The 13,969-nt window shown below is 31.8% G+C and overlaps 2 protein-coding genes across 4 annotated transcripts; both read left to right on the forward strand.

The window, feature by feature from the left end:
* The first annotated feature begins 191 nt into the window (after window positions 1–191).
* LOC105779762 (uncharacterized) lies at window positions 192–4,504 on the forward strand. 3 transcript variants are annotated; one of them, XM_052629073.1, is made up of 7 exons: window positions 192–492; window positions 570–650; window positions 1,117–1,293; window positions 2,515–2,685; window positions 3,214–3,426; window positions 3,504–3,592; window positions 3,693–4,504. In XM_052629073.1, the coding sequence occupies exons 1-7, from the start codon at window positions 402–404 to the stop codon at window positions 4,323–4,325; spliced, it is 1,455 nt and encodes a 484-aa protein (XP_052485033.1). In that variant the 5' UTR covers window positions 192–401; the 3' UTR covers window positions 4,326–4,504. The 3 variants fall into 3 exon arrangements, with proteins under 3 accessions (XP_052485033.1, XP_012459140.1, XP_012459139.1); XM_012603686.2 differs by having other exon boundaries at window positions 193–492; window positions 3,723–4,504; XM_012603685.2 differs by having other exon boundaries at window positions 194–492; window positions 3,717–4,504.
* A 5,174-nt stretch (window positions 4,505–9,678) lies between these two features.
* On the forward strand, window positions 9,679–13,767 carry LOC105779764 (probable serine/threonine-protein kinase PBL28). The gene is made up of 7 exons (XM_012603688.2): window positions 9,679–10,155; window positions 10,240–10,430; window positions 10,600–10,798; window positions 11,391–11,554; window positions 12,386–12,490; window positions 12,639–12,761; window positions 13,206–13,767. The coding sequence occupies exons 1-7, from the start codon at window positions 10,086–10,088 to the stop codon at window positions 13,431–13,433; spliced, it is 1,080 nt and encodes a 359-aa protein (XP_012459142.1). The 5' UTR covers window positions 9,679–10,085; the 3' UTR covers window positions 13,434–13,767.
* Window positions 13,768–13,969: the final 202 nt, after the last annotated feature.

Below are 13,969 nucleotides of genomic sequence, written 5' to 3' on the forward strand. Positions count from 1 at the left end.
ACCGTTTGATTTGGTATCAAATTGCACATTAAAACCAAATAAAAATACCAAATTAAGAAAAAAAAAACACTTAAGTACCAAATTAAACATTGAAACCAAAATAAGGACTAAGTAGTATATTAACCCAAACAAAAAAGACTGTAGCATTTAAGGCTCAATACATAAATCACAAGTCTCATCTTTCCGGAAAAGAAAAGCTTTTCATATTTTCACTATTATTAAAAAAAAAAAAAAAAACACCATTGAAGAGGTACCTTTTTCTGCCAAAAAAAAAAGGACCCAGATTCTCAAACTGGGTTTTTAGCTTTCATTTTTCCAATGTATAAACCTTGAACACTCCTTTCATCCACAAGAGCTCTCTTTTATGATTTTGTTTTTCATTTCGTGTGTGAAAACTAGCAATGGGTAAAAATGTATCAGCTTTGTGTGTGATAGCTCCTTTGCTTCTTCTTGGAGCTGTCTCTTCAGCTCCCACTACTTCTTCACCTGCAAGTAAGCTTTCAAAAGAAATAAACAATTTTTTGCTTTGAAGAGAAATGAATTTGATTTATTGCTTTTTTTTTTTGCAGGGATTCTTAATGGGTTTTTCTCTAATGCTTTATCTGCTTCACTGAAATGGTTATGGTCACTCAAAACCACTACCAAAACAGGTTTTTCTTCTTTTTTTAGATCTCTTTTACCATTTGAAACCCACATTTGCTTTGGTGATAGGTATCTGATTATGGTGGTTTCCATGTGATTTTTTAGGTAAAAGTAATATGAAGGTCCCTGTACTAGGAGGTAGATTAAATTTTGGCCCTTTTACTCGAAAAATAGCAAAATAGTCTTTATACATTAAATTAATGAGTAAATTTCATCTATTTTTACTGTTAAAATCTAACATTGCTGACAGAATAACTAGACAATTACACATGCCCTGCAAAATGCATCTCATTTTGACATATAGACACCAATTTTGAACTAAACTTTTAACAGAAAAACCAGTTTACTTTTTGATATAATTTACAAGGACTAATTAGCTATTTTTTGTGGAGAGAGGGCAAAATGCAATCTGACTCCTAGTACAAGGGCCTCCATGGTAACTTTTACCGATTTTATTATATGTGTGTATATTAGCTATTACTGGGCGTCCAATGGTGAAATTTGAAGGTGGATACACTATTGAGACTGTGTTCGATGGAAGTAAACTTGGGATTGAGCCTCACACTGTTGAGGTTTTGCCTAATGGGGAGCTTTTGATTTTGGATTCTGCTAATAGCAACCTTTATAGGATTTCAGCTTCTTTATCTTTATGTAAGTGGATATATTCTTCTTTCTTTTTAATGTTTTTTTGGTTTAATTATGATTTTTAGTCCCTCTGCTAAGCTGAAATTTGGAATTTAAGCCCTTTAATTTGTTAAAACTTGGTTTTTCTTACTTTTATAATGTTATTAGTAGGTGTAAATTGATATAGTTACTTGTTGGAGTTGAAGAGATCACATGGATTTTTTTGATTTTAAGAACAACTTTAGACATTGGACTGATATGTAAATTTGTTATTGTTTAAACATGGTTGACTATAGGAGTGAAGGTAGAAAAACAAATTAGGAGGCCAGAATTGAATTATAAATTCTTAGAGGAGGGCAAAAGGCAATTTTAACGATATACTAATTTATATTTTTATAATTTTCCAAGGGACCCTAGAAGCAATTTTATCATCTCCTCTTGCATTCGCCCTTGGTTGACTAGACCATGGCCCTGATTGTTTGTCCATATAACAGTGTTTAACAGAAGTAGGGGAGAAGCCAGAAAATTATTTTAGAGGGAGCAAAAAATGAATAATAAAATTTTGAAGGATTAAAGTGCAATTTTGCCATTATATTAACTTGTGATTTCATAAAATTTCAAGGGATTATTTAGCTAATTTACCGTTTTGGTGGAGGGTTGTAACGGAAGCAATTGGCAGCATTATCAAATTGGACATACTAATAACATTATAAAAGTAGGTGACCAGGTTGTGTTAAATAAAAATACATGGAATCTCAAACTTTAGTATAGTAGAGGGACTAAAATCACAACTAGACCTTTTAATTTTTATTGCTTTCTTTGTTGTGTGTCGGATAAGTTATGTTTGGACATAGGTTTCTTTAATTTCTTATATATATTCCCACCTATATGAAGGATCTTTTGAGGGTTATATCTACATATTCTTGTTAGTAAATGCATCAAACACGAGTGCCAAATACAAGTATTTCAAGAAAGACGAAGAATTGGAGCAACTAGCATTACTTATTGTGCTCTTGCCTCAATGTTATTCATATTATGTTTTGTTGCTTTACTTATGACAATTTTTAAGCGAATTTGCATTGGTCTAATCGGCTTCGTGCGTGTTTAAAACCTCAGGTAAGATTGATCATAAGTAAAGATATAAGTATTCGCTTGTGCAATTTTGTAGTTGTGCTATGGTTTCGATTTTGTCCATGAGAAAAGTCTTTCGTTGTGTTTGTTTCGTTTAAATTTACTGGAGAATCGCAGATACTAGACCACGGCTGGTTGCCGGATCACCTGAAGGATACCCTGGACATGTAGACGGGAAGCCCCGAGACGCAAGGATGAATCATCCAAAAGGGTTAGCCGTAGATGATAGAGGGAACATTTATATTTCGGATACTATGAATATGGCAATCAGGAAGATAAGTGATGCAGGTTAGCAATGTGACTATTGTTTATATGAGCCATTGTATATTCTTTTTTCATAAAAGTACCATGGAGGCCCTTGTACTAAGACTAAAATTGCATTTTACTCACTCTATTAAAAAAATAGATAAATTAATCTCTGTACGTTAGATCAAAAAGCAAATTGGTTCTTTCTATTAAAATTTTTATCAATTTGTACCATTAAAAATTGGCTTGGTTGATGGAATAATTAGACAATAACACGTGGCATGTCACGTTTACCATATTGATATACATGGACCTATTTTTAGTAGTAGAAATTGATGAAAATTTTAATAGAATGATCAGTTTACTCTTTGATTTAACCTAAAGGGACTAATTTTTCCATTTTTTGTGGAGAGGGGGCAAAATGTAATCCGACTCTTAGTACAGGGGCCTCTATAATACTTTTACCTTTCTTTTTCTTAAAAATATGAATGAGAATCCTTTGGTGAACTTTTACAGTTATTGTTATGCTAATTTCCGTAATGTATATCATATGATTGAAATCATATTCAGGTGTTACAACGATTGCTGGTGGGAAATGGAACCGAGGAGGGAGACATGTGGATGGACCGAGTGAAGATGCAAGGTTTTCTGATGATTTCGATGTGGTCTATGTTGGAAGCAGTTGCTCCCTTCTTGTAATAGATAGAGGAAACCGAGCCATCCGAGAGATTCAACTACGTTTTGATGACTGTGCCTATCAGTATGGAAGTGGTTTTCCCCTCGGTAAAACTAATCCCCCTCGGATCAACCTTCATTAGTTGGTATCGGAGCTTTATGCTAATAAATTTCTTTCATTGCAGGAATTGCCGTACTTATCGGTGCCGGATTCTTTGGTTACATGCTAGCTCTGCTGCAACATCGTGTAGGCACCATTGTATCATCCCAGAACGTGAGTATGCGGTATTTTACATATGATTGGCTACTATGTTACTCCGAGTCTTCATTTTTCTTAGAGATTCAATGCATATCCGAAATCTTATAAAAATTAGCGCTTTTTTTATACACTCTTGAAGGATCAGGATTTGGTTAGAACGGATGCTACCTTATCGAGTCCGTATCATAAACCCATGAAAATGGTCCGACCACCTTTAATTCCGACCGAAGAAGAACAAGAGAAGCAAGACGAAGGCTTCTTCGGGTCCCTTCGGAAGCTTGTTCACAACGGTGGTGTTTCCGTTTTGGAAATTTTCAGAAAGAAGTCACCGAGACTGCACCAACAACAACCGAACCATTCAATGCCTTGGCCTACACAAGAGAGCTTTGTGATACCGGATGAAGATGAGCCTCCACCAATTGATACCCGAGCCCCAACTCCGCGGAAAACATATCCTTTCATGTCCAAAGATGCAGAAAAGATCCATCAGTTGCGTCAAAGCCGAGTCTTCTACAATGGATGGGATGCCGATCCACAGCAGCAGCAACACCATCGTTATCTGTTATCTGCACCACGTACTTACTATGAGCAGAGTCATGAGAAAACCAACGAGATCATTTTCGGGGCAGTTCAAGAACGAGACCGGACACGTGAATCTAAGACCATAAAATCCGTCGACAATGGTAATAACAGTTACGATCATCAAAATATTCGCTCCCGATCGAATTCTTTCAATCGTGGCTATTAAATATATGACATAGATATGTAAGTACCTCATTGTAAATGTTGGAACTCAAAATCCAAACCGGGTTTGGATATTATCTTTTAAGGATGATTGCATAACCCGAGTTAAAACTCCGGGTTCTATTGTTATTATTATAATATTATTAGATTCGAACAATAATGTTCGGTTCGGTTTTTATTGAATTTGGTTCGGTTTTGATTAGGATATTATTTTATTAAAATAAATGGATTAAATTATAAATACGTGTATTTATTGCATAAATAATTTGGGTCTGGCTTGTTAATAAAAATAGCGTTAATAAAATTTAGTAGACCCTTTTCTTTAATTAATAAGATAAAATTGTTCATACAAGAGATATATCGCACATATTTATAATATGATTATGCGTTATATACATACTTCATATCATATTTGAGCTGACATTTAGTGGCTACATTGATGGAATTACTAATTTATTACCGATGTTTTTAAGATCAATTAGAATGTTTTAATGCTTTGGACCAATTTAAAATTTGAATAAAAATTTGAGGATGTTTGAAGAAATTAACCCATAATGAAAACTGTTTCAAGTCAAAAACTGGGTTTTCAATGGGAAACCCGGGGGTGAAAACGATCCCTCCCCACAAGTGGTCAAGTTAAAATTAAAAAAAAAAACTATAATTAAAATATATAACAAAAATTCATAATATTAAAATATATGTTATTTTTAATAATTAAGAAATTATAATTAAATTAAATAAAAGTAATTATAAAATTAAAATAGAAGCTTTTAATAAGCTATTTTTTTTCTAATATCACATGATTTTAGGGATTTAAGTTATGTAATTTATTAAACAATATAAATTTTCTGGATATAATTAATATAAAGTAATATTATTCAAAATTAATAATATAATAAGCAATAAAATAAATATTGATTTATTTAAAAGTTTTTTTAAACCGTACTTGTATATAATATAAATTATAAGTATATTGGAATGAGACAAGATGGATTTACTCTAAACTCGATCTGACACTAAACATTTTTTAATGAAAAATCTCAATCTTGAACTTGAATCTTGTAAAGAAAAAAAAAAAACCACCCTTGAAACCCAAGGATTTGGAGATTTCATGCTGCATGGTCAAAAAGACAGTAGCCAAGCAACTTCCTTTGAAGAGCTTTTAAGGTCAGCAGGAAAACAATGGTAAAAAAAGACCAAGAATTTCAAGTCTGCTTGATCCCCAAGCAAAATATTTGCTTTATAAAGTTCCCACAAAAACATGTTGTGCAACAAACCATATAGCATCAATCAATTCAAAAAGCAAAACAGGAAACTCAATATCTCTTCATTGGGTTCTCTTTTGATTTATTTTTTCAATACAGTTTAAACCTGAGATGAGCAAACACGAGAAAGGGAGCTCGTCGTGGGCATCGTTTTTAAGGTCGATGTTGTCTTCATGTTGCCGTCCGTTCTCAAAAGATACTAAATTCGAAAGCACGAAAACTGCGGAACCGAGTGGCCCTGAGGCTAAGATGGTTGCTGCGGCTAAACATTTTAGTCATAAAGTACACCTTGGGTAGTCCACTTCCAGCATTCTCACAACTCAAACATAGCACCAATGGGGATTTGGCAGTGGCAAATAAGCAAATCAAAAGCAAGTCTTAAAAGCCCTAAACAAGGCCGCTTGGTTGCATTTGTACAGCATGTAGGGTTTATTTTGATGTTCATATCTTTGGGATTTTACAATGTTTTTAGATTCAGGAAAGTGGTTAAACCAATCAAACAGTCGACTTGTCGATCCAACTAGTTAGATTAAAAAATAATTAAAAATTCAAAAAAAATAAAAGCTCAGGTCAATCGGTACCTCAATCGATTTTTGATCCGACCTGTTAGTCTGGCTCAAACATCATTGAGATTTTGAACATTTGCAAGAATTTGATTACTTTGGTGAGTAAGGGTATACATCTTTTTTTTCTTTAGCATTTTGGGATCAATTGATCATGTTTGTAAGTTCGAGTCTCACTTATTGTAAATTATGCATGGGTTTTTAGTCTAAATTTTATTTTGATGTATAGGTCTTTTGTATATTTACTCTAGTCTAACTTCGAATAGATTCTAGACTTCTAGTTATTAGTCAAATAGTGCTTTATAATGATTAATTATAGTAAATAAATATTTAATGAACTTCATCGTAATATTAAAATCAATAATTATATTATGAAAATAATGATTACTTTTTTTTTTCTAGCTAAAATCATGTAGTAAATATCTTCAAGATGTGAAATATGTGTCCAAAATTTGATTTTAAAGTTCAAGATGAAGGAAAAGTTGAAGATATCTACGAGTACTTGGATTCTCCGGAAGTTGTTGACAGTGGTAACTCTATTATGTCAAAATCTGTAAACGAGGCTAGAAAGAGGAGGAAGACCTTATTAGGATAGTAGGAGTGCTTGGTGATATAGGTTAGAGTCCCCACTCAACAATCTAAGCATGAACATCGTGACCAAAGCAATGTTTGTGCAAAAATATGAAACCTTGTTCGAGGAATTGTCCAAATTCGAAGGATTGACTGAAAACGAAGTGATGGTCGCTTCAAGTAAATTCACCAAAGATGTCGGATGTATGCTAGTGTTCTTTAGTGTTCCAGCTCACCAAAGGATATCTCAATGATGAGTAGTTCTAATATTAGAACGTTTATGTTGTAAAACACACTAGTTTTTGGATCTTATGTTGAGGAACTTTACCAACGTCGTTAAATTTGCAATTGATAAGGGGTAAGAATTATTCAGGGATTGAATTCGGGATCGGTGTCAATTAAAGAAATATATCAAATATAAGTATTTTTTTTTCACTCTGCTTGTAGTTCAGTCAATTAATATAATATGTTTCTTTTTCTTTTTCTTTTTTTTTTGAAATTTGATATATTTCTTTTGTAAATATAGAGAATTGCTGCAAAAGGTTGAAATATTTGTCTATGTGTTTTTCTTTTCTTTTATTTGTGTTTAGTGTTTTTGTGAGTATATCCTTCAAAGAGACTAATTTCCCTATTTATATGATATAGTTCCTGGATGTGACATTCTAGGTAGACCCCATGTATGCCAACACGTACCCTATTCTAGGGTTAATACGTATTCTCTAAGTATGGGTTCGCTTGCATGATGCTGCAAACCCACCACATGCAAATTCATGCAAGCGATCACTATTGAAGTAAAGAAAATCGGGTCAGCCCTAATCAGGTAAATAGATAACGGGTCAATAATGAGGAACATCATAACAATTTGTAATGTAAGCCATTAATTTTGAAGTCTTTGGTTTTATTTGAGGATAATAATAATAAGCAGCCAATTAGTCGTTATTTTAAGGTAACCCGTCATAAACTAACGCCATTAGGTCACTTCTTTTTACGATTTAATTTGTATTTAATTAATTTTTTAATTTTAATTTATACTTAAATAATTTTATAGTATAAAGCAACATTAGAAAGAGATAATTTGTCACAATTTGAGAGAATTTGTAGAAAAAAACCCTTTTTAATCTATTTTTGGTTAAATTTTGCAATTATAGTATAAATTTCCTATTAAATCAACATAAGAGAGAGTTTGTCGAAATTTAAATATTAAATTAAGATTAAATAATAACTGCTAAATTCATTAAGTTCTATTATTTTTAAATTTTGATGTAGTTACGATATTATTTTCACACGTGTAATATCATGTCACTTATTAGTTTCACATATTACTCAAACAAATTATAATGATTAAGAATGATCCAATCGAAAAACATGGATTATATCAATAATTTTATGCATAATACAAGACTAACAACAAATTTTAACTGATTGGATTTAATTGCTATAGTTTGAATCCGGACTAAAATTTAAAAACTCAAAAAATATAAAAATTAAAAATTAACTAATTCATAACACGATGACCAAATCCACAAATTACGTAAAATATAGGGATTAATAGCAAAATTGGACTGCTATATTTTGATGAAAGAATTTCATTGGTATCTTTTAAGTTCCAAATTTGGGGTTAACATGAAATAATTAGAGACCAATCTCTGGTCATTTTCATGACAACAATAGCATATTTCAAAATAAATAATCATAAAGCTTTAGCACCAAAAGAAAGTGAATGAAAGCACCCTTTCAACGGCGACTCTCAAATCTCAATCACCTTAAAGAAAAAAAAAACACCACCCACTTCTTGTGTAATTTTCGTGTTATAATCGTGGTTATGGTATGTTAAAATTCGAAAGACCAGTAAAATGATGCATAAATTTTGAAACATTCATGTAATTTTATTATATTGTGTACTTATATATGGTATGATTCGAGTAATGGAACCTTTTGTCATAATCTAAAATCGTTTTATTTGAGCCGGTTGAGTCTTAGCTCGATTTATATGGGCATGGGTTTGAGTGCGCTGAAGCGGCTTATCCTGATTATCGGTAGTTCTAGGCATTATGTCAAATAGAGCAGATATGATCAGAACCTATAATGAGATTGTTCAAAAATAAATCATTTTCTTTGAATACCCATAGGCCCATCAAGTTTTTACTAGCTTCATATGATTAATCATAATCATTTTGTAAAGTGCATTCTTTTATGTGTTAGGATATGAGTTTGAATACGCGAAGATAAAGTTCGAAGTTTCAAAAGAACATGTCGAGGGATTTGTGATTGTCTAAAGAAGATAATTTCGACTTGTGCTTATGATCGAAATCATGAATTGTTTTTTTTTCAAAATTGTTAGAATTGAATTATAAAATTTTAAAGATGTCAAAATATAAATTTATCATCATATTAACTTAAAAGTTTACAATTTCAAGAGAGATTAAATTATAAATTTACCATTTCTTAACAGAGCTAAAGTTAAATTATAAACTTTTGAGGATCTAAAATGTAATTAACAAATTTTGAGGCAAAGGCTCCTCCTTACCTAAAAGATAGGTATGTAAAATAAAAGAGCAAAACCTAATAATGGCAACAATGGCGAATCTAACGGGTAGGTAATGGACTTAGACCTCTCTAAATGGTAAAATTGCTTTTAAATTATTTTGAAAAATTATGAAATTATAAATTAGTACAATAGTAAAATTGTCCTTTACTCCTAAAAAAATTATAATTTAATTTAGGTCCCTTAAAACTTATTTTTACCTTTTCACCTTAAGAGACTTAGGCCTTCTTTGGATGGGTGGTGACTGTGGTGCGGTGGAATCTTTACCTCACAGTTACAGTAATTAATTTTATCGCCATCGCTGTTTTTAATTTTATTGAAAGTAAACGCATCGTCCATCCAAACTAAACCCTGTAGTACTCAAGAGGATAATTTCAAATTATATATTCACGAGATAGTTCGAGAAATCGGTTGATTCGTGACAATACCATATTTAAAATTATGGGTTGTAATCAAAATTAGGTAAGCCAAAGCAATTACCAACCTCTTTTATTTTTCACACATTCCATCACCCTTTTTCTTTTCCTTCAAGCACATCCCTCCTCTTGTTGTTTGAGTATTTTCTAAAACTAAACCTCACTTGCTCAATACGTACTCTTTCAAGAGATTCTTCAAATATCTATAGCCTCATCTTTAAACATCCATAAGAACCCATTGCCATCTCTTAATATTTTCTCAATCTTTAAGCTATTTTTTTTAATCCGTTTTCGTCTGTTCTTCATCATTATTATTGTCATGCACATCAACTGTTCGACAAATTGCCTGTTCCATGTAATATAAACGAAAAAACAAAAAACTCAAATCATCGAAATTATAAAACAATGCCTTTCGGTTTAGTTTCAGCTTGGAATAAGCGTCGAAGAAGCAAATCCCAGGATCATACTGACCCATGTATGTTATTTTTGGTCCTTGAACTATGATATAATTAGATTTTTATATGTATTTTGTTGCTTACCTACCTTTTTTTGTTCACAGGGGTCTATAAACCAGTTGAGTGTTGGCAAATTGATGGAAATCATGCATCGAGGCCGATGAAAAGACGCCATGGATCATCTGTTTTTACTCTTAAGGAGATGGAGGAAGCAACGGGTTGTTTCAGTGATGAGAATCTGCTTGGGAAAGGAGGGTTTGGTCGAGTTTATAAGGGCACTCTTAGATCAGGAGAGGTATATTTTTATGATCTTGGTTTCAGTGGCAAATTCCTATTCGTTTTGTAAGACATATCGGCTCGATTAATTTGAAAAATTTTCATTCAGTTTGACTCAACTTGATTAAACACTCACCCCTACTCATTAAAGAAACAAAATTTGCTCTTTTTGTGTGTATTGTTTATAGGTTGTTGCAATAAAAAAAATGGACCTTCCAGCATTCAAAGAAGCAGAAGGCGAACGTGAATTTCGTGTGGAAGTGGATATCTTAAGCCGACTCGACCATCCAAATTTGGTGTCTTTGATTGGTTATTGTGCTGATGGGAAGCATCGGTTCTTAGTCTATGAATACATGCAAAAAGGGAACTTGCAAGATCATTTAAATGGTGGGTTTCGATTTAAATAATAATTTTTTTTTAAAAATTAAGGGGCTTGGATGAACGGTGCGTTTACTTGTGGTTAGCGTAAAAACAGCGGTGATGGTGGGATTAAATATTGTAGCGACACTGTAGGGTGAGATAAAAAAATAAGCTAAACGCACCGCCCGCCCAAACCCACCCTAAGTTTAATTATAACATATATAAACATTTTTAAATATTATGAACATAAGTCAGATTAAGCCGAAAATGGTTTTGGGTTTGGCAAGTTCCTGTATTATAGAATTGGTTTAAATTAGTCTCTATACGATTAAAATGAATAAGGTTAGTTCATGTATTAGTAAAAAAAATCAAATAATGATAAATTTTAATAGAGTTAGGATTCGTTGTTCCGTTAAAATTTAGTCATATTCAATTCTTGTTTTTAGTACGGAGATTAAATTGATCTATTTAATAATAGAAAGATTGAATTAAACTAATCTTTATAATAGAGAAACTTGATAAGTAATTTGATTGATTAAAAAGTATTTACAGAAATAAATCAAAAAGTTATTTATTGAGTGCTTTTTCCGAAAATAATTTTTAACCGTAACAACAATAGGTATTGGTGAAACAAAAATGGATTGGCCTTCAAGGTTGAAAGTGGCACTTGGTGCAGCTAGGGGGCTTGCTTACCTCCATTCAAGCTCTGCCGTTGGAATTTCAATTGTTCATAGAGATTTCAAGTCCACCAATGTCCTTCTCAATGCCAACTTTGAAGCGAAGGTAAGAGTATGATAGTGGTGGATAGAAGTTTTCATAGGTAGTATCGGATTGAGTTCGAGCCAGATTATCAATATCGTACATAATTATTTAAGTTGAGTTTAATTCGAAATATGAACTTCAACTTTCGTCAAAATCAGTTTAGATTTGTAAATTGCTAACCCGAGTTTATTTTTAGATTTAGTGTATTTATTAAAAAATATTATTTTTATTTAATGATTAGTAATTATATATGCAAACATTTTTACTACAATTAGATTTTTTTCTTTTCTAAATTTCTGAACATAAATTACTTTAACACATTTTTTAATTTACATTATATTATAACATATTTAGTTTTCATATAATACAAATTACATAAACATAAAATAAATGAAGAAAAACCAACCATAGACCGTGGCATCCTAAATTTTGAAAAATTTCCATTATGCCCTTTAAAATTTTAAAAAACTTAATTAAGCTCTCTAAATTTTTGGAAATTTTCATTAATCCTCTCAAAATTTAAAATTTTATTGACCCTCAAAGTTTTAAAAATATTTAATTAGACCTCCCAAATTTTTTTAAAATTTTCATTAGACCCTTCTAAACTTAATGAAATGTTTTGCCATTGATTACAAAATAAAAAAACGAGTCAGGATTGAACTTTGAATATTAAAGTCCAAGTCCTACTCATGTTTCAAACAAGCTTAATTATTTTTGCCGAAGTTCATTTTTTAAACTTAATATTTTTGCCTGAACCTTCTTAAATAACATACAAGATTTTAAGCTTAGACAGATAGCTCTACCGTTGAACAAGTTATAACTAACCCCCAACTTTGGTATTGTTTCCTATAGATATCCGATTTTGGATTGGCCAAATTGATGCCAGAGGGTCATGACATTTATGTGACAGCCAGAGTTCTTGGAACATTTGGTTACTTTGATCCTGAATATACATCAGTATGCTTTCTTTTTATGCTTTAAAATTTTACGATTTTTTTAATCAACAAAAATTGAAAGTGATAGTCACGAACCTCAAAAGAATATTCATGAACCGTAAAATGGACAGAAAGAGTGCTCACGAATTTTGCTTTTTTTTGGATGACAGACGGGTAAACTAACTTTACGTAGTGATGTTTATGCATTCGGAGTGGTTCTTTTGGAGCTTTTAACGGGACGCAGAGCTGTTGACATAAACCAAGGACCAAATGATCAAAACCTTGTACTCCAAGTTCGTAAACGTTACTTCTTCATTTTTTCAAAAAAAATCTATTCATGTCTGACACTCATGTTTAATACATATTTAGTTAATATGAAAATATGATTATCCAAAACTCTCTAAATACATTAAAAAAAAAGAATAATTGAACATTTCCGTCTTAGCCATATCAAGCGGTTGTGAATCTTGGTAATAAGTTTTGGGGGCAAATTAAATTTTTTTTTCCAAAAATTTTAAGGGGTTTAATGAAATTTTTTTAAAAATAAGGGATTTAATCAATTTTTTTAAAAATTTTAAGGACATAATGAGAATTTTCAAAAATTTTAAATGCCTGGTGAAAATTTCCAAAAATTTGGGAGCCAATGTCCCCTGGCTCCCATTTCTATCCGACCCTACGGTCGGGTTTGAGTAACTTAGAATGCAAACAGAATAATAAGTTGGTGATGCATGTTTCAGGTTAGGCATATATTGAATGATCGAAAGAAGTTACGTAAAGTGATTGATCCAGAGATGGCTCAGAGTTCATACACCATTGAATCTATAGCTATGTTCGCGAACCTGGCATCACGTTGCGTCCGTGTTGAGAGCGGAGAGCGGCCGTCGATGCCGGAATGTGTGAGAGAACTCCAACTTATTTTCAGCACAAATGCAAAAGGCCTAGGCATGGGTTTTAGGATGCGGTAAAGAGTTTAAAGAATTGAGAAAATACAAATTTTTTTTAGCAGCACTGAAATTGTGTCATATGTATATATATATATATATGATACAAAGTTTAAAGAATTATGAGCAAAAAAAAATGCATTATCACTGTGCCAATTCGGTATCGAAAAATATCCGTGTAGGATCTGTGGACATCTAATTTTGTCCACTAAGTGATAATATATTTTAATATGTTTAATTGTAGTCTAGCATCACTTGTTTGTTTGTCAATGTTTTGCTTATTGGAGCTAAATGCATGCATTGATAATTTGTATACAATATTGTGAAATATAAATAAAATTGTGAACAAATTGCTCTCTTTTGCTCTTTTAAGTCCTTTTACCAATAAATGCCTACAAATTATAAAAGGTTTATTTAAGATTATAAATTCATTATCGATTGAGTCTTAGCATAGTTGGCATCGGCATTATTGCTGGTGCAAGAGGACGTAAGTTCGAATGTGCTGAAATACATTATTTTCTTATTTCATATGAAAGAAAGTAAATAAATAAGAAAAGGTT

This window comes from Gossypium raimondii, chromosome 4, assembly GCF_025698545.1.
Source record: "Gossypium raimondii isolate GPD5lz chromosome 4, ASM2569854v1, whole genome shotgun sequence".
Lineage (NCBI taxonomy): Eukaryota > Viridiplantae > Streptophyta > Magnoliopsida > Malvales > Malvaceae > Gossypium > Gossypium raimondii.

What these genes read in the sequence shown, in the direction of transcription:
- LOC105779764 (XM_012603688.2), top strand. Translation starts at nt 10,086, where the DNA reads ATGCCTTTCGGTTTAGTTTCAGCTTGGAATAAGCGTCGAAGAAGCAAA. An exon ending in CTTGCAAGATCATTTAAATG is followed by an intron (nt 10,799 to 11,390) that starts GTGGGTTTCGAT and finishes TAACAACAATAG; the next exon opens with GTATTGGTGAAACAAAAATG. An exon ending in ATGCCAACTTTGAAGCGAAG is followed by an intron (nt 11,555 to 12,385) that starts GTAAGAGTATGA and finishes TGTTTCCTATAG; the next exon opens with ATATCCGATTTTGGATTGGC.
- LOC105779762 (XM_052629073.1), top strand. Translation starts at nt 402, where the DNA reads ATGGGTAAAAATGTATCAGCTTTGTGTGTGATAGCTCCTTTGCTTCTT. An exon ending in CACTACTTCTTCACCTGCAA is followed by an intron (nt 493 to 569) that starts GTAAGCTTTCAA and finishes TTTTTTTTGCAG; the next exon opens with GGATTCTTAATGGGTTTTTC. An exon ending in CAGGAAGATAAGTGATGCAG is followed by an intron (nt 2,686 to 3,213) that starts GTTAGCAATGTG and finishes AATCATATTCAG; the next exon opens with GTGTTACAACGATTGCTGGT.